Source organism: Lepisosteus oculatus, chromosome 9, assembly GCF_040954835.1.
Source record: "Lepisosteus oculatus isolate fLepOcu1 chromosome 9, fLepOcu1.hap2, whole genome shotgun sequence".
Taxonomy (NCBI): domain Eukaryota; kingdom Metazoa; phylum Chordata; class Actinopteri; order Semionotiformes; family Lepisosteidae; genus Lepisosteus; species Lepisosteus oculatus.
In genome coordinates, this window is record NC_090704.1 from 31,309,306 (window position 1) to 31,326,234 (window position 16,929).

The 16,929-nt window shown below is 46.9% G+C and overlaps 2 protein-coding genes and 1 long non-coding RNA gene across 20 annotated transcripts in view; 2 read left to right on the top strand and 1 right to left on the bottom strand.

Annotated features, from left to right (window-relative positions):
• Positions 1-820: 820 nt before the first annotated feature.
• fmo5 (flavin containing dimethylaniline monoxygenase 5) lies at positions 821-9,329 on the bottom strand. 2 transcript variants are annotated; one of them, XM_069194379.1, is made up of 9 exons: positions 8,569-9,329; positions 5,764-5,900; positions 5,287-5,475; positions 4,889-5,054; positions 4,255-4,397; positions 3,836-4,032; positions 3,225-3,580; positions 2,440-2,512; positions 821-1,774 (listed from the first exon to the last, which is right to left on the bottom strand). In XM_069194379.1, the coding sequence occupies exons 2-9, from the start codon at positions 5,893-5,895 to the stop codon at positions 1,336-1,338; spliced, it is 1,695 nt and encodes a 564-aa protein (XP_069050480.1). In that variant the 5' UTR covers positions 5,896-5,900; positions 8,569-9,329; the 3' UTR covers positions 821-1,335. The 2 variants fall into 2 exon arrangements, with proteins under 2 accessions (XP_069050480.1, XP_069050479.1); XM_069194378.1 differs by lacking the exon at positions 8,569-9,329 and adding an exon at positions 8,378-8,549.
• Positions 4,019-7,320, top strand: LOC138241255 (uncharacterized). Of its 2 annotated transcripts, none has more exons than XR_011190449.1 (4): positions 4,019-4,102; positions 4,832-5,129; positions 5,779-5,922; positions 6,325-7,320. It is a non-coding gene; the product is annotated as an uncharacterized lncRNA (long non-coding RNA). The 2 variants fall into 2 exon arrangements; XR_011190450.1 differs by having other exon boundaries at positions 6,333-7,320.
• Positions 9,330-11,612: 2,283 nt separating the features above from the next.
• Positions 11,613-16,929, top strand: part of prrc2c (proline-rich coiled-coil 2C) — a 36,216-nt gene continuing 30,899 nt past the window's right edge. For 13 of the 16 annotated variants that reach the window (XM_069194380.1, XM_069194393.1, XM_069194391.1 and 10 more), the window contains exon 1: positions 11,613-12,008. The gene's annotated coding sequence lies outside the window, so the exon portion shown is untranslated. Of the gene's footprint in view, positions 12,030-12,805; positions 13,152-16,632; positions 16,700-16,929 lie in introns of those variants that run through there. The other 3 variants (XM_069194382.1, XM_069194381.1, XM_069194383.1) reach the window with 3 other exon arrangements.

Genomic DNA, 16,929 nt, shown 5'->3' on the forward strand with positions numbered 1-16,929 from the left:
CAGCAGGGAATCTGTTTAAACTCCTCTCCGATGACCCGCGTCATCACATCTCGCTCAGCCCCAGGTGAGGGTGCCATGGGAGCACCTCCACTAGCACCTCAATATAGAAGTATTTACCTCTTCCCCCTTCGCTGTGAAGCTGTACTGGTAAAACATATTCTTAACCTTTAGAGACAGCGTTTTTTATAGATCATTCATCTCCATACATTAGAGTCATTCCAAAGGCACACGTTTGCTCAACTATGACTTTTATACAGGCTGCTTTGTTTTGCAATTCAGTGAAACCCGCTTGTGAGAAGAATGTAAGGGGAGACTGGGCTCTGCACCCCAGGGGTCACCAGTCTGAGCCTGTCTGAACTGGGGGAAGATGACTGTCCAGGCACTGACAGTTTCTGATCTAAGCTAGTTTACGTTAGGACATTTTCACACAACATTACAAGAAAAGTTTTTTAGCAAACACAAGTCCATATGCACTGCCGTTTCACACAATAAAATACAGGGAATATTCTGCTTAAAAACTCATCTTCTGTGGGTCTACCTCCAGAGTCTGTATGATTTGAAGCTGGCAGAGACTGAGATACTCTTAAACCAATAAACCAGTAGGTTGGGAAACACTGCGTTTGGTTGTGTGTGTTCCCAGAACTTCTCATGGGGACAAGACTTCATGCGTGTTAATACCAGCCTAGTGGTTCTCAGCTCTTGAAAAACCACCGTTCCTTGTGAACTCTAACTCACTCTGTGTGCAATATACAGGAATAGCACAGAATCATTTATTAAAAAAACAAATGCAAACACAAAAAGATGAGAATGAGACTGTGGCCTTGGCCTTTTCACTTCTATAAGAAGAAGCAGTGTGGCTTTATTTTATAGAGAAGGGCAGGAACAATAAAATCAATCTGTTCACATGGGATTGTATACATTAAGAGCAAATCAAAATTACTATCAAGTGTTAAGAACCTGAAAAATCATATCATTAGACACCACCATCATCAGCAATAAAGTACCATTAGAGAGCCTGTGTCATAACGACACATTCCGTTCAGATACAGGTAATTTAGGACAATTCCAAACGCGTTGTTTAGAGATATTAAAAAGCGTATTTTTTTATGCTAGTAGCACAGAGCACCAGAGAGCTCTATGTGCATTATTTACTGTTAGACGCCCAACAGTGAGCATTGTCTTAATATGAGTCAGCACGGCCAGCAGGCTCACTGCTCCACTGTGGAAAATGTAGAGGGAAGGGGTCTGTTCCCAACTTTTCACCATCATTCTCCCTCCCGTCTCTGTCCCAGCCGGGGCAGGGGAGGCTGTGGAGGACGTGGCCCCTGACGCTCGCTAAAAGGGGAGCCGCAGCCGGAGAGCCCCCAGGAAGGCAGAGGGGTCCCGCAGGAGGGCAGAGGGGTCCCGCAGGAGGGCAGAGGGGTCCCCGCGGATGTAGACGACGGCGGCAGAGAGCAGCAGGGCAGCGGCCGACACCTTGAGCGCCAGCGCCAGGCCGGGGCCCCGGGGCCGGTGTGGGGCCCGGCGCGTCCTCAGCGGCTCTTCCACTCGCTCCCACTGCGTGAGGATGGCGCTGCGAGCCCCGGCCCACTGGCCCGGCCCAGACAGCCGGTACTGGTACGGGGTGCAGGGGCCCAGCAGCACACTCAGCCCCAGGCAGGGGTCCCGCAGCAGCAGCCCCATCAGGCTGGGCCGCGCCCCGATCTGCGCGGCCACTTCATCCATGTAGCTCATGTAGTCGACCTGGATGGTGTGTCTCTGGGAGGCCACATACCTGCACAGGGAGCACAGGAAGCACCTGGGTAAGTTCACAGGCCTCCAGCAGCAGCTGACTGCACGCAGCACAGACACACACCGAGACACACTCATTCACGACGGACAATTACAAACAGAGAGGGATGCATGCCGTGTCATCACGAAGCGCAAGAACCCTTATTGGACTGTCTACTGCAGGATCCTTCCTCTGCGGAGACATCACAATTCAATCACCGCCACGAGCATGGGTTTCCAGGATTTGGAATTTCCTGTTATTACAACAGGTGTTAGCCCTGTATCCTCGTGTTCCAGAGCAGGAGGGGAGGAGGATCAGGAGCTTCTTTTACCCTCAGATGTGTGCTGTCAGAGCCACCGTGGCCACAGCAGACTGAGCCCGCAAGGGCACAGGGAGCCAAGCAGGTCACTGTGGCGCAGGCAGCTGAGGTCACCCTAGCCAGCACCAGCTCAGAGCTCAGACTTGGCTGTGCAGATAGGAACTCTCTACGGCTTTAGCCACATGGGAACCCCAGACTCAGAAAGCCCAATGGGTTGTGGAGAGCTACCTACGACTGCGAGCAAAGCCTCCCCTGCTTCCCACATAATCACGACCACAGGACACGTCATTGAGAATAAAGTGAGGCTCTAGAGGAATGTGGAATACAGTACCCTGATGTGATATTTTACCTTTTGGCCATTTTTTCACTCTTCCTTTCAATGTCCTTCTGCATAGTGTCCGCTGGGGGAAGTTTATTTAGCCCTGTTAATCAAACGCATGATTTCAGTACTGTAGTGATACACAGGGTCCAGTGTTGTCCAGTGCAGGAAATCACTTCAGCACAGCAGGACTCCAGGAGTGTCAGAGTTACACATCTCATGGGGTCTCATGAATGGATTGACTCGCTAATGGTGGTTCTGGCTGAGCCGAAACTTGATTTACACCAACTGCTTGTGTTTTTAATTCTTCTTCTTGATTCTTTTCCGGTTAGCAGTTAGGTTTTGTGCACATTGTCAAGGCTCTGCCTCAGGCAGTTATGTATATTTACTTTCTGTTAAAGAAAGTCTGTGCAGCTCAGCTATGGAAATAGTTACCTTAACAGGAGCATTACTAAAGTCCCATAGAGGTTTCTGAAACAGAAGTCACCTGGAGTTTGTCTGAGGAGTATGCACTTGAGGTGTGTGTGTGTGTGTGTATCCCAGTCGGTCTCAGGTGTGTGTATGTGCGTTCTCCAGTCTGTCTCAGATGTGTGTATGTATGCGTGTTCTCCAGTGTGTGTGTGTGTGTGTGTGTGTGTGTGTTCTCCAGTCTGTCTCGGGTGTGTATGTATGTGTGTTCTCCAGTCTGTCTCGGGTGTGTATGTATGTGTGTGCGTGTGTGCGTGTGTGCGCGTGTGCGCGTGTGCGCGTGTGTGTTCTCCAGTCTGTCCCAGGTGTGTGTGTTCACGAGTCTGTGCATGCGGGAGCAACAGTACCTTTGAAGACGCGTGTGGCCCAACGCGCCTGCATCTCAGAGATGGGCATGATGGCTCCCAGCGGCTGCACCAGGCCGATGATGGCCAGTGTGGGGCGCTCCAGAGCTGGGGGGAACACGTACTTGTAAAGGGACACCCTGTTGTCGGATACGGACACAACGAATGACGGCAGGAAGGGGAAAGAGATGCGGTATCCCGTGGCGAAAACGACAGCGTAGACGTCCTGCTCCACAGTGCCGTCCTCAAAGACGACGCTGGAGCCCCGGAACTCCCTCACGTTGGGCTTCACCGCCACGGTCCCCGACAGGATCCGGTTGGGCAGCTCGTCGTTAACTGTGGGGTGCTGACTGAACAGCCTAGGCAGGGCAGATGGGACACAGAGGGAGGAGCAGGAGGCAGAAAGAGGGGGAGAGAGCGAGCAGTTTGTCCACAAGCTGGTAAAGCCACAGAAAAACACTCACCTTTCAACACTTCACCAGATTGTTTTTCAGTTTCTGGTTAGATCTGATGCTTAGCGACGGCTGTCCTGTTTCCTATTTGCGTCTTCCCTGTGACAGTCTGGCTCAGAGAGGGGTGTGAGCTGGGCGCGAGGCTGCCAGTCCCTGGCCTACCTGTGCTTGGGCTGCAGTCCGTACAGGCTGTGGTTGAACCTCTTGTTCAGTAACCTCTCCCCCATGTTGTTGAACAGGCTAAGAGGCAGAATCCCCTGTATGATCATCAGCAGCCTGCTGAACCCCATGTCTATGGGGATCCCGTTCCTCCCCACCCGGTTCAGGATCCATGCCCCACGGCGTGTGCTGAGGAGCGTCTGGAAAACCAGAGGGGACGCAGGGAGGGGGAGAAAAAGAAGGGAGGACAGAGACGGACAGAGGAAACAAGTAAGGAATGACTACACCTGATGTGGTACAGTACCTGTGGTGTATGGAAATATTTTCTAAGTTGCATTATTGCATGTGATCCAACTGTTAACACCAAAATGTTTAGCAGTCATTGCATCCAGGTTTCTAGGCTGAGCGGTAAGAAACCTCACCTTCTTGGTAACTCTGCTCAACTCCACTGCAATGTCCCCTCCAGAATTCCCAATTCCAATCACTACCACTTTCTTCCCTTGGAATTCAGCAGGACTCTTATAATCCCGGCTGTGAAAGTACTTCCCTGTAAAGGTTTCAATCCCTGCAACAGACATGGGGAGGGGTTAAATGCAGTTCTGGAGCTACCTAATTACTCTGCTGTACTTTAAACCAGGACCCTACATTTCACCTCCACTCCCCCAGGAGTCCTCAAAAAAAATCTAACACTGATCCCAAACTTCAACCTCAGTAAAAAATAACTTACCTTTGTAACTACTTTTCCCTTTGATACGTTATCTTCATGCTCTGTTAAAGATAAACCAAGTTCACCTCCATGTAAAACTGCTGGCAGCAAAACCTCAGGTTCCCCAGATAAGACATTACCAGTCCACCAGACAGCAAAAGAGCTCAGTATGTTTTGTGATAAAATTGCACTGAACAAAATGTTCAAGTTTAGAGAGTGTACTATTACACTCTTAAAGCTGTGTTCTGTCAGCTTTGATTTCCCTTGTACTTTGTAACACTGTTCATGTTTAGGCCATCAGAAAACCTGTACTTCTGCAGCACATGGAGGAAAGGAGAGGACAGGGTCACCTGGGAAATCTGTGAGAGGCAGGTTCGGGTGGACATGATGTCCTGTGCAGACCAGCACCCCATCGAAGATGGAGCTCCTTTCCCGTCCATCTTTGTTTACAGTCACCACATCCCACTGCCCTGAGCGAGAGAAATCCGGGCGCTGCTTCACACTTTTCACACGGGTCTAATACAAACGCAAAGGAGAGGGAACACTGCTCATGTCATCCACCTTGCAATTTGTTAAAAGAAACAATTTCAGGTAATCTAGTTTTAGAACCTTAATCAAATTCCTCTATGTTGTTGAATTTAAAGGACAGGAGAAAATAGCTCTTCTGCCTTTGAAAATAGCATTTGGAGAGGTGAACATACGGCTCATGGGGAGAGCACTCCAGCTTCCTCGATGTGCGACCTCTCACCTGGAAGCGGATGTGAGGGAGCAGCTGGAAGTGCTCGGCGTACATGCAGAAGTAGTCCATGATGAGTGAGTTGTGCATGTAGTTGGGGAAGTGGGCAGGGATGGGGAAATCGCTGAAGCACATCATCTCTTTGGAAGTGTTGATGATGACGGAATGGTATATACTGGCACGGTCGGGCTCTGGATTCTCCTGAGAACGATATAGGACCAGGGGGAAATGGAGTAGATTTAGTCAAATTACAAAGCCTTCTGCAATCTACTGAAGTGCTTTATTGCCAAGATTGCCGAGTTTGATTTTCCAGAAGTAAGAAAAAGCATAATCTGTGTTAGGATTGACTCATATTCTGGGTGCACATTCATTAGATGAACACATCTGCAGACACACACTGTAGAGTGTCCTGATAACTGTGCAGACCCGAGTTCTTTCTAGGTACATAGAATCTGTTCAGCAGTGAATGTTGGAGGAACCTTAACATACCTTAAATCTCCACAGACCCCCGATGTCATCGCTGCTCTCGAAGCAGACTGGCTCCAGACCTTCATCCAGACAGCACTTGATACAGGCCAGCCCAGAACTGCCCCCACCTATTATAGCAATGCGGCGTGCCATGGTGACTACAGAGAGAGCACAGACAAGGTAACTGGCTTTTCATCAGCTGAAGCAGGTGGAGAGCTTTTGACATGTGACACAGGACCAATGAGTCAATTAACCCCCCATGGTTAGGGGTGGTCCTGTGGTCTCTTGGTGTAATTAAAGCAGCTTGGCCTGCTTATGCCAGCAGACAGGCAGAATAGTATTTCTCAACAGTCAGGGATTTTATAACTAACAATAATTTGCAATAAATGCACTAATATGCCATTATGTGGAATGTGTATAGCCTTATATAATCAATCGGGGTCTTAAATTGTTTGGTTTCTCTGATCACTTCTTTCTCTTACATATTAAATGGATTTTCAAATAAGTTTTTCCTCATAAGTAAAGCAGAAGTTCACGTATATACCTTGATCTTGACTTACAAGGAAGCACTTATATACCCAGTTGTGCAGTTTTCCCAAGATCCACCTGAGAGGGAGGAGCCATTGGAGACCTACTCTGTGTCTCCAGAAGGGGAGGAGCCACAGGCGGCACACTCTGTCTCCAAAAGGGGTGGAGCCATAGGCATCCTACCAAGTGTCTCCACAAGGGGAGGAGTCACAGGCATCCTGCCCAGTGTCTTCAGAAGGGGAGGGGACACAGGCATCCTGCCCAGTGCCTCCAGAAGGGAAAGAGCCACAGGCGACACACTCTTTGTCTTCAAAAGGGGAGGAGCCATAGGCATCCTGCCCAGTGTCTGCAGAAGCGGAGGAGAAACAGGCATCCTGCCCAGTGTCTCCAGAGCTGGAGGAGCCACAGGCGACAAACTCTTTTGTCTCCAAAAGGGGACGAGCCACAGGCATCCTGCCCAGTGTCTCCAGAAGGGGAGGAACAACTGGAAAGTTTAAGAGGAAAGCAGATATAAAAGGATATGTAATGGATTGCCTGCTTGAAATATGTAATTTTTAGCCAGCAGCCATAGCACTCTGCAACTCACAACTGGCAATCCAGTGCTGGTAAGCAGGTGTGAGCCTGGTCAGTACCTGGATGAGAGACCTCCTGGGAAAAACTTAGGTTGCTGCTGGAAGAGGTGTTAGTGGGGCCAGCAGGGGGCGCTCACCCTGCAGTCCATGTGGGTCCTAATGCCCCAGTAGATTGATGGGGACACTATACTGTAAACAGGCGCCATCCTTCGGATGAGACATAAAACCGAGGCCCTGACTCTCTGTGGTCATTAAAAATGAAAAGAGTAGGGGTGTAACCCCAGTGTCGTGGCCAAATTTCCCATTGGCCCTTACCAATCATGGCTTCCTAATAATCCCCATCTATGAATTGGCTTCATTACTCTCTGCTCTCCTCCCCACTGAAAGCTGATGTGTTTAGTGTTCTCGTGCACTATGGCAGCCCATGGATGCACATTGGTGGTGGTGGAGGGGAGTCCCCATTACCTGTAAAGCACTTTGAGCACTTTAATAATTATTATTAAATAATAATTTTGAGCTTTGAGCACTTGACTAATTGATTGCCATATGGAGACTGGTTACATATGAAGTGTGCTTACAGTTCACAGTTTATTGGTAGACCAGACTGCTGGACATCTGTGAGCTGGGAATGCTTGGGCAAAGGGAAAAGGAGAATGGTTTGAGATGTGTTTTTGTGGAAACAAGATAGCCGTCCCAGCCTGGAGAGAATTACCTACTGCAATTAACCTAATGCAATCAATCTAACGAAGCCAGTAATCACTCCCACATCTGTTAATTTCTCTGGTTTAATGTGTGAAGATTCCCACAGCCAGTCCGCCACAAATGCCAATTTTACCCAGTTGCTTTAATGAAATAATGAGATTATTTTCAGTAATATTAATATAAATATTAATAATCAAAACGTTTCTACTCAGGAACCTGCCACATAATAGTCTTGAAACTTGACAAACATAATTGACAGCCTAACCTGCTTCAAAATATACAAAGTATAAGCTGCTAAATTTTAATTGTGGGAAACTTTTAAAAGGTTTATAATCACTTCTGTTCAGCCTGTGAACTCAGGCTTTGAACTCAAATTATTGATTCATGTTTGAACTTTGAACAACGCACGTTCTTGCATAAAATAAGATTCTTGCCTGATCTACTTTCTTTAAAAAAATAGAAATTCTTACTAGTCAAGGACATTATTTGAACTTTCTTCAACCCTATCGCTGACAAGACCCCAAGAAAGTCTTGCAATGCATAAACTTTAGCACTGTAAGACAGCCACACTAAGAGAGCCAAGGCCATCTATCCAAATTACAGAAATAAAAGACTCCCCACGCTTCAGAAACAAATCAGCTCTAAAACTAGCATTCCTTTCAAACAACAGTATTCGTAAAATTATCACTGTGTTAAATGTAAAAAAACATCATTGTTGGCTGGTTTGTAAAATCTTCCCGAGAGCTACAGTATGTTATTCACGCATTATGGTACTGACGAGCTGTGTCCCTAAGCGTTTTAAAGCAATATATACAGTACACATAGTCATTTACCAGGTAGACGAAGAGCTTGCGAAGACATTCAATATCCTTTTTTACTGGCAATGGAAAATGTCCATACTGCACAAATCCAGTGTGAAAGATGACTAGGGTCATTCTTATTGAACCTATCTCAAACAATCTAGTGATTACTAAGAAGAATCGAGAATGAATATTGTGCTAATTTGCTATGCTTAGTTGTTTACCGTTCCTGGGAAAACGCCAGCGCCTCCGTGGTTTCCTTCCTCTGTGGCTCTGGAGATTCAAAAATCGCTGCCGAGGGCTCAGCAAGCTGGACTGGACCCGGAAAGGGCGAGGGCTGTTGATACTTCGCACACAAGACCAAACCGTGCCAAGTGACAAAAAGCGCTCATCTTACTCAATACTTTCCCCCACGCCCGTTTACCGCTTGTAACCAGGATAATGGTTAAGCGGATCCGAAACCCGCACAGCGGTTTAACATAGTTCAAGCGCTGGTACTGTATTCAGTGTTTCCGGTATAGTATCAGAAGCAGGTGAAAGTCGAGCTGTTCAGCTCAATTCCGAAGCTACTTCTTCTTTAGAGCTGTTGAAGCGTGTGTTTTTTGGCCAGGTCCCGAATATTGGTGCAAAGCAACTTTACTTCCTGGGTCCAGTCGCCCCGTACGGAACTGCTTAAACTCCAGCCCTGTCAGTAATCGGAACCACGCCCGCGATATCCACCCTACACGACCACTCCGCTTAACTACAGGAATAATCACGACTGTTTCACGGTTGTAGGCGCACCTAATCAACAGGCACGCAAAACATTTTGGTTAGGTACGCAATTTGCAACTTATAACATAGTGTCCATTTAAACGTCCACGGTTTAAATGGTAATTTGCTACTGTCAAGAAAGGCCTTCTAGGTAGTGCGTTATGTTAAAGCCTGTAAACTTCCGCATTCAATTACTTCAACGTGCTTCACGTTACTATGGATATAGGGAATGTTCGCTTTCTGTCAACTCGTTGTACATTTAATAAAGACCGCGACGTAGCTTTCTATACGTCTCATTTAACCGTTTACCGCCACCTAGTGAAAATCGTTGCAGGTGTTGTGTTTTATGCAGGGCCTGACGTAGATGGTCATTGTGTTGCGGATATTCATACCACGGGGATGCATACATTCTGTAGCGCCCTCGCCCGGTGGTGAGGAGGAGGCGCACCTAGGCACTCAGGGTACCGCGAAGCAGGCTTGGAGTTGTAGCCCGCGGAGTCTGAGGGTCAGCACGATCACCAGCAGCTGACCCTGCTTATGTAAATAGTGTTATATTAGTGTTAATTACAGCTTAATTTAATAGGATATACGTGTTAAGTAGGCATCCATCTAAATTTCATTAAAAAGTAGTTATTATAAGGTACAGGTTTCGTATGCATTGGTGTCATGATGTCCAAATCTACAAATCTTTCACCTTCCGCTCACAAATATAAGGCCTGTTCAGAAATAAACATGATGATTTACTTGTGCTCTGTAAGGCTGGACAGGAAACTCCGACACGTGTAATTGTCAACAGTATAAATACTATACAAAGTTATTTTGGATAGACTGCAAAACATTTTAAGCGTTTAAATGTACATTTAGATGTACTAAATGTTAGGTTTTATGGAATCTGATATTATTTCATTCTTTGCAATATGTAATACGGAAAAAGAACATTTACTTTAAATTAGTCTGGTAGTAATACTGGGTAGATATCTATGAAAGCCCGTTTCCGCCAGGGAGTAAAAAAATGCGCTATGGTATCTCGCAGCTGCAACTTTGTGTCTCAGAATTCCGACTTTATATCTCTCCATAGGATATCACATTTACACAACACATTGGTCTGATGCTGCTCCCTTCTTTAATGCTTATGAGATGGAAATGCAATATGACTTGAAAAATTACAAAGCCCAAAACACAAGGGATGTATGTAAAAGCTTTAACTCGTTGTGGTCCTGCGGTGTTAAACGTGTGAAGCAGAGGGCTACGCCTCGGAGTCAGCGCCTGGATGACCCTCCGCGGCGGCAGAGAGGCGGGGGAAGGAACGTCTCTATGGATCTGTGCAGGGAGGGGCTGTCGGGAGACACAAGCCTGAAATAGATCCTTCCCCAGCACTGCGTTTAAAACACACACCGTAGGTCCTGCTAAAAACAAAATGCGGAATCCAATCTATATTCTTTGCTTATTCTAGCGTAAAATAATCAATAATATGCTCCGACACACTTCATATATGCTGGAAAATACTCTTTTCTCATGAGATATATATGGGCTTCTGTTGAAAATACGTTTTATAGATAATGTACCTACGTTAGCTGCAATTATATTCGGTATTTTTATAGTTAATTTGTTTTTAATTTTTTATTAAATGTCTAAAGAATTTACAAATACAAATAAAACTAGAGGAACAGAAAGAGGTAATGGGGTAAATTATATTTTTTACATACAGTATATCAAATATTTTCCTTGCTTTGGCATTTTTCAATTTTTTATAGAATTTAAATATTTTTTAACTCCATCTCAAAAGTACTATAAAGGGAGTAATAATAATAAAAAAACTTTATTTTATATACCACCTTTAAAGGTGGCTTCTCAAAGCGCTTTAAAAAAGCAGTAGCAAGTGGTGAAGGTATTATTGGACCATTTTGATTTATGAATATGAAATTTACCCAGAATTACTAAAAATGTATTATACTTCTTCCAAATTTCCTCTTACACATACAACAAAATATCAAAGTCCTTAAATCTACAAACACCTTTAAATGCCTGGAAACAAAACTCTGCAAGTCCGTCCAAAACAACTTCACATACACCTAACAAATAAATGCACCTAAGATTCTCCTCCAGCCCGACAATATATATTCAGTATTTATGTGGTCTGAGCACGTTTTGCTTTCGTCTTAAAATTGGTACATAAAACAGAGAAAAGCTGTGATTGCACATTTGTGCATGTCATAACCTCTTGGCTTGTGATTAATTAAGGTGTTCCAAAACGTGGCAGGAGAAATGAAATGCAAAGTTCTAAATCAAAGAAAGGATTATAGAATAACGCTTAACCGTGAAGTGTTAGTGCAGCCGTGTGATTTATCCCGCTCTGTTCCACTCTGTATCCTAAACGCCAGGGTGCTGTAATTAAGACTGTCCGCACAGTCTCGCGTGTCTTCTGCGGCACACCGACCGCCGCACTTCTCTGATTGGCTGGGAGGGCCCAAGGAGGGAGGGGAGATTTCGGACGTCCCCTGACGTCTGGACGGAATGACGTCAGACGCCGTGGATTGGCGGTCTGCCATCTTTGATTGTGCTATAGGCCGCGGCGCGAGCTAGGCCCGTGTGAGCAACAGCAGCTCGGTCTCTCCCACGAGATTGCTCGAGACGCTCTAATCCTTTGGCGAGAACCGGGAGGCGAGGCGCAGGGGCAGACCGTCACCGTCCGCTCCACGGCGGACAAGCACACAGAGGAAGAGGGACTCGGCGAGAGAGAGAGAGGGGCGCAGACACAGCAACGGCAGCAACACAGGGCCCCAAAGGCAGTGAAAGGAGCCCGCAGTTTCTATTGTAACCTGCCGGCCGCACTGACTGGGAGAGCGGGCCGAGACCCGACGCTCGGACCGTGTGCAGCGCGAGAGGCGAGCGCAGGGACCGGCGGAGACAGGTGGGGGAGACCGGAGCTCGGGTAGGCCCGCCGGGGGTGTGTGGTTCAGGGAGGCTGCAGAGGTCCCCGGTGCTGGAGCGTACAGACAGAGGAGACCTTGTGCCTGCGGGAGAGGGGAAGGTGGATGTGCTCTTGTGCGGTTAGAGAGGAGGAAACGGATAAGGCGAGATTAAAACCGGTCCTATTTGGGTTATGCGAGACGGGCTGAGTCGGAGGCGTTTTTAGTGGAGGGAAAAAATGGCAGGGTTTTTTTTTTGGGAAAAGCGTGCTCGTCCAGTCAGCTGCTTTGGCCGCCCGGCCCGTGTTGACGCATCCTGCCTGCTGGAGACGAAGTGAAATTTTTCAGAAGCTGCTGGCCGGCCTCGTCTCGCCGGCGGGGACAGAGCCCTATTGTGGTGCTCGCCCGGCGGTGCCAGCTAACCACTGAACCATTACACGCGAGGAAGGGCACCCGGCACCGCTGGGGTGATGCACGGTTATTTCAGGGCGGCTTTGGGAAAAGAGCACTACGGATGACGATGAGCATGGAGATTAAGACATGACGTTGCTCCAGCTTCTTATCTATCGGGGGGTACATTGATTTTCGGTGCAATCAGGCCACGGGCGAAAGTCTTCGGTTTCTGTTGCTTAGATACTTTCACTATCCCTGCCTCCCCCGTCTTGTTCCGTAATGCCGCTGTCTAGCTGGTGCTGCCCGGAAGGACAGTCTGTGTGACTCACGACGCGGTCGGTCGTTACGGCCCTTTGTGATAATAAAAGGCTGCAGTAATGTATTATTTCGTCCATTTCCGCCAGCCAGACTGCCATTGATTCTGTCTGAGGGGGAGGTGGGGTTGTCGATCTGTCCCGTTCGCCCCCTTTTCCTGTTATTTTTTTGCGCCACACACATGGAGCGGCATTGCACCGATGTCGGGGTGACGGCTGTAAACCCTGGCCTGAAAGCCGTGGTCAGAGCGGACGGCGAGAGAAGGGCTTCTCGCTCCACCTGAGCGACAGACAGGGGCGTGGAGTCTGCTGCTCAGACGGCATGGGCGTGTAGCAAAGAGCCACCTGGCCCGGCGCTGAGCCCAGGAGCCAAGCGCGGGGAGCTCACGGGCTGTGCGTCCCCTTGACATTTCGCCATTGAGCATCGCACCTGCTGGGGTCCGTTCGCCCTCTTCTCTTGCCTTGACATCTTCACAAACTCATGGAGTGTGCAAGAAGCTATTTTTTAGTTCTTGTTTTTTTTAGACCCAAGAATAGGCATGTCCTTATCGTAGAAGGAAATGGGTCTTCTATAATAGTTTGAGGTCTAGGCTCCAACGGACTGGTAAATTGTTTCTTTTCAAACTGGTTTTTTGCAGGCAACATGGTAAATGACCAATGGGAGTAGTTCTGTGCTGCCTTTTTACGGACTAATAGATGACATGGGAAGCCTTAGGTTTTGCAGTAACTTGAACTCATTTTGATCCTTATTCTAATCTAGAAGATTTTATTTTAGACTCCCGTGGCATTTATCAGATTAAGAGGTGCGAGTCGCTGAAGAGCAGCCACAGGGTTTTGAGTTCAGTCCCTGAATGCTCAGAGCTGGTGGAGCTTTTGATGATAATGTACGGGTAGAATAGGAGTCTTTTAGCAGTGGGGAAGACTGTGATCCTCACGTCATATAGCACACTCAATTCTAAGTGAAGATCTTAGAATTTCAGCTCAGAATGTATTCCTAGGTGTGGGAGTATGTGTGTTTCAGTGCCTGAAGTAGAATTTGAAACGAAGGGGCTCAAGCACAGTGGGAAGATTGTTTTATGTCTAGAGCTTTGACCAGAACCTAGTTAAATATATTGCACTTATTTGCAGTGGGAGGCTCTGGGTTAGAACCTTGTTGCCTCAAGATGCTGAGTTTTGGAGTGTATTTTGAATCCACCTCGTATGACACAAATGCATTCGTCTTGCATGTATGTTTTAAGTAGTATCCTTCGAGAGGCTCCGGACACTTACTGTCTGTCCAACTTCATCGCTTCCAAGATGAGAGTACAAGATGCAGTGGTGTCGCTTGGCTGGTAGAGCTTGTGCCATGTATGATATGTTGAAACATTTAAAGTTGTGTTTTAGCCCATAGGTTTGCAAGATCTGAAAATCCCATGAAAGTAGAACTTTTTTTTGTCTTTTTTTTTGTGGGAGAAAGAAGGAATTATTTGGTTAAGTGGGCATAAGGCCTTTAAGACCAAATGCTTATATGCCACTGCCGTGGTTTTTATCATGTTGCTGAGATCTGAGATGCAGGTCTTGGTGAACCCCAGCCTTAAGACTTTCTGTCCAGTGCACTGAAAATGAAGCCGATGAAAGCTGGGTAGAACGTCTATCCTCTTCTCAGCACCTTGGATGTGGGTTCCAGCACTTCCCATGAAAGGCTCGGATTCCATCTCTGCTGGAGTTCAGGGGTCTCTCCTGCCTGCAGGCTGTAGGGGTGTACAGTCTTCACATCTGCCTGGCAGCTCAGTGGTGAAAGTGAGCTAAGCCTAAACCACGAGGAAGGTAGAGAGTTAGACACTGGAGCTGGGCAGATGGGGGATATATTCTGTCTTGGTGTCCCCACTGTCCCGTCCCGCCCTCCCAGAGACTCGCTGGTGTGCTGGCTGGGAAGGATGTCTCCTCTCCGTTTCCCAGAGTGGCCTTGAGCTGCTTTTAATACCCTTCGTCAACACAGTTGAAATTGGAGTGCCCCGCCCCAGCAGACCGAGTGGTTTTTGCACCTGCAATCAGTGCATCGGCTCTGCTAATGATTTTTCTTATGGTATGTGGTTGGGGGCATGTTAATCAGGATTGACCATGATCGGTGTATAATGCTTTATACTGTAGCTTAAGCGTGTGGAATATGACGCTTATCGCATGAGCCTCAACACTATTTTTAATTTTTTGTTTTGTTGCAAAACAGTGAGGGCTAGTGCATTTGATTGTTTTGATTAGTTTTCAGTGCAAACATTGTAATGCTACTTTGGAAGTGGCCTAGTTCTGGCCAGCACACAGAAGGTCAGGAAAAGGGATGTAGTAATTCTTCTCATTGGCAAGGTGGGGAGAGGTGTGTGTGTGTGTGTGGCCTTTTGACATTAGCGATTGTGACCTCCTTGGCTTGTGTTGTCATGGCTGGACCGATGCCTCCCTTTTTTTTACTGCAGCGATTCAGCTGGGAACGCGTCCTTGACTGCCCTGCTCGTTCTAGCACGCTTTATCTTGCCATAGTGACAGTGGCTGTCGGCTCAGCGCAGGGGAAGAGGGATTGATGCTCTCCAGAAAAATCTGTGCGCTCAGTCCCCAGCTCCCAATAATGACTGAACAGGAGTAAAATTGTGTTATCGTTTGCTGCAGCGTGTCGGTGGTGAAGCATGCAGGATGCCTTGCGCCGCCGGCTGGACCACCTGTCTGCACTTCGGAGAGCAGTGAGAGAGGGCAGTCTTAGCGAAGTGTGGAGTGAGGGAAGTGCAGCACTCCGGCAGGCAGACAGCGGCGAGGCTATGAATTATTGAATAGCCTCCATGTGCTTTGCAGGAGACTCCCAGCCCAGACACTGTCACTCTTGCACTCTTATAAGCGGTAGCCATAGCAACCTGACATGCTTCATTGATTCAAACAATGGTGTTTTAAAGCTGCAGTGCCCCATGCTGGTTGTAACATTGTGCTATAATACTGTTTGCTTTCCTTCTTCTCTCCCCAGTATTCGCGTTACTACAGGAGAAAATCAGAACAGTTACCAAATGAGAGGAGGCTATTTAGCACGTATTCAGATTCAGGACCACGCCTGCTTGCGCGTTAGTAGCTTCTCAATGCTAGGATCGTACCCTGCTCTTTCTCAGAAGAGCCTGGGGAGTTTGTTTTGACAGCCAGGCTAGATAGATGGATAGTTTGCTTCTTAATTTTAATGTTTCACTCTTAAGCTGCATGCGCACTGAGAGTCAGTATGCTATCGGGGGTTCATTTATTCACACAGTGCTGATCAGGTGAATTTGGTACCTTTTAAACCAGATCTTTACATTTTTACATGAATAATATTGTATTTCTAGATAAAGTGATACATTAGTAATTGTCCTTATTTTCACTATTTTCCGTTAGTATGACTCTTAAAATTCAATCAGTCATTACTAGACAGTCTCATTTTAGTGGGAGTTGTTCATAGTTTTGTTAAGCATATTTCATATTCATCCATTTGTTGTGCACTGCATTTCCATCTTGTTGAAAAATATTGCATTAGTGTCTTGTTCAGCTACTGCCAAGTATAAATGTACCTCTTAAAAAAAAAAAACTAAGGCTACATTAGGAAGCTGCAGCGGTCTGGTGCACCTTAGCCTTGGTTCTGGGAGAACTGGAGAGCAGTGTCACCTGTAAAGTCTACTTTAAACCTTTTATTCTGGCCTCCAAGCCTTCCTATTCCTGATGGCCTGTTTGAGGCAGCCTGGGTGCCGTTCGTGAGCGCTTGATCGTTTCTTCATGCATTCATCTCCAAACAAACTGTGCTGAGCACTGAAAAACATCTGAGGGCGAACTTGCCCTAAGTGCTTCAGCTCTTTTGTTCTGTGTGTAGTTTTCTGAATGCCTGGTGTTTTCTCTTCTGATGAAGTGTCTTCACTGGTGTGCCCAGGGAGGTCTTCTGGCTTGGTGTGGCTGATTGCATCAGTATTCTGTCAGAAGTGCGCCAGTACTTACAAAACTTTGTACATTGTGTAAGTTGCCCAGCTTAATGGTGTCTGCGTAATGGAGTGAATAGTAGCGCTCATTGAGCTGTCTTGTCCATATTTTGATTTCATCAGTGTACTTGCACTGAAGACAAGAAATTCTTTAGCTGAGTGTATCTTGCAAAAACACTTTGTGTCTTGGAAAACTTGCCAGTAATGTACTAGTTGATTAATGTAACTGTTCTGTTTCGTTATGCATTGCTCTCTTTTTGCATTGA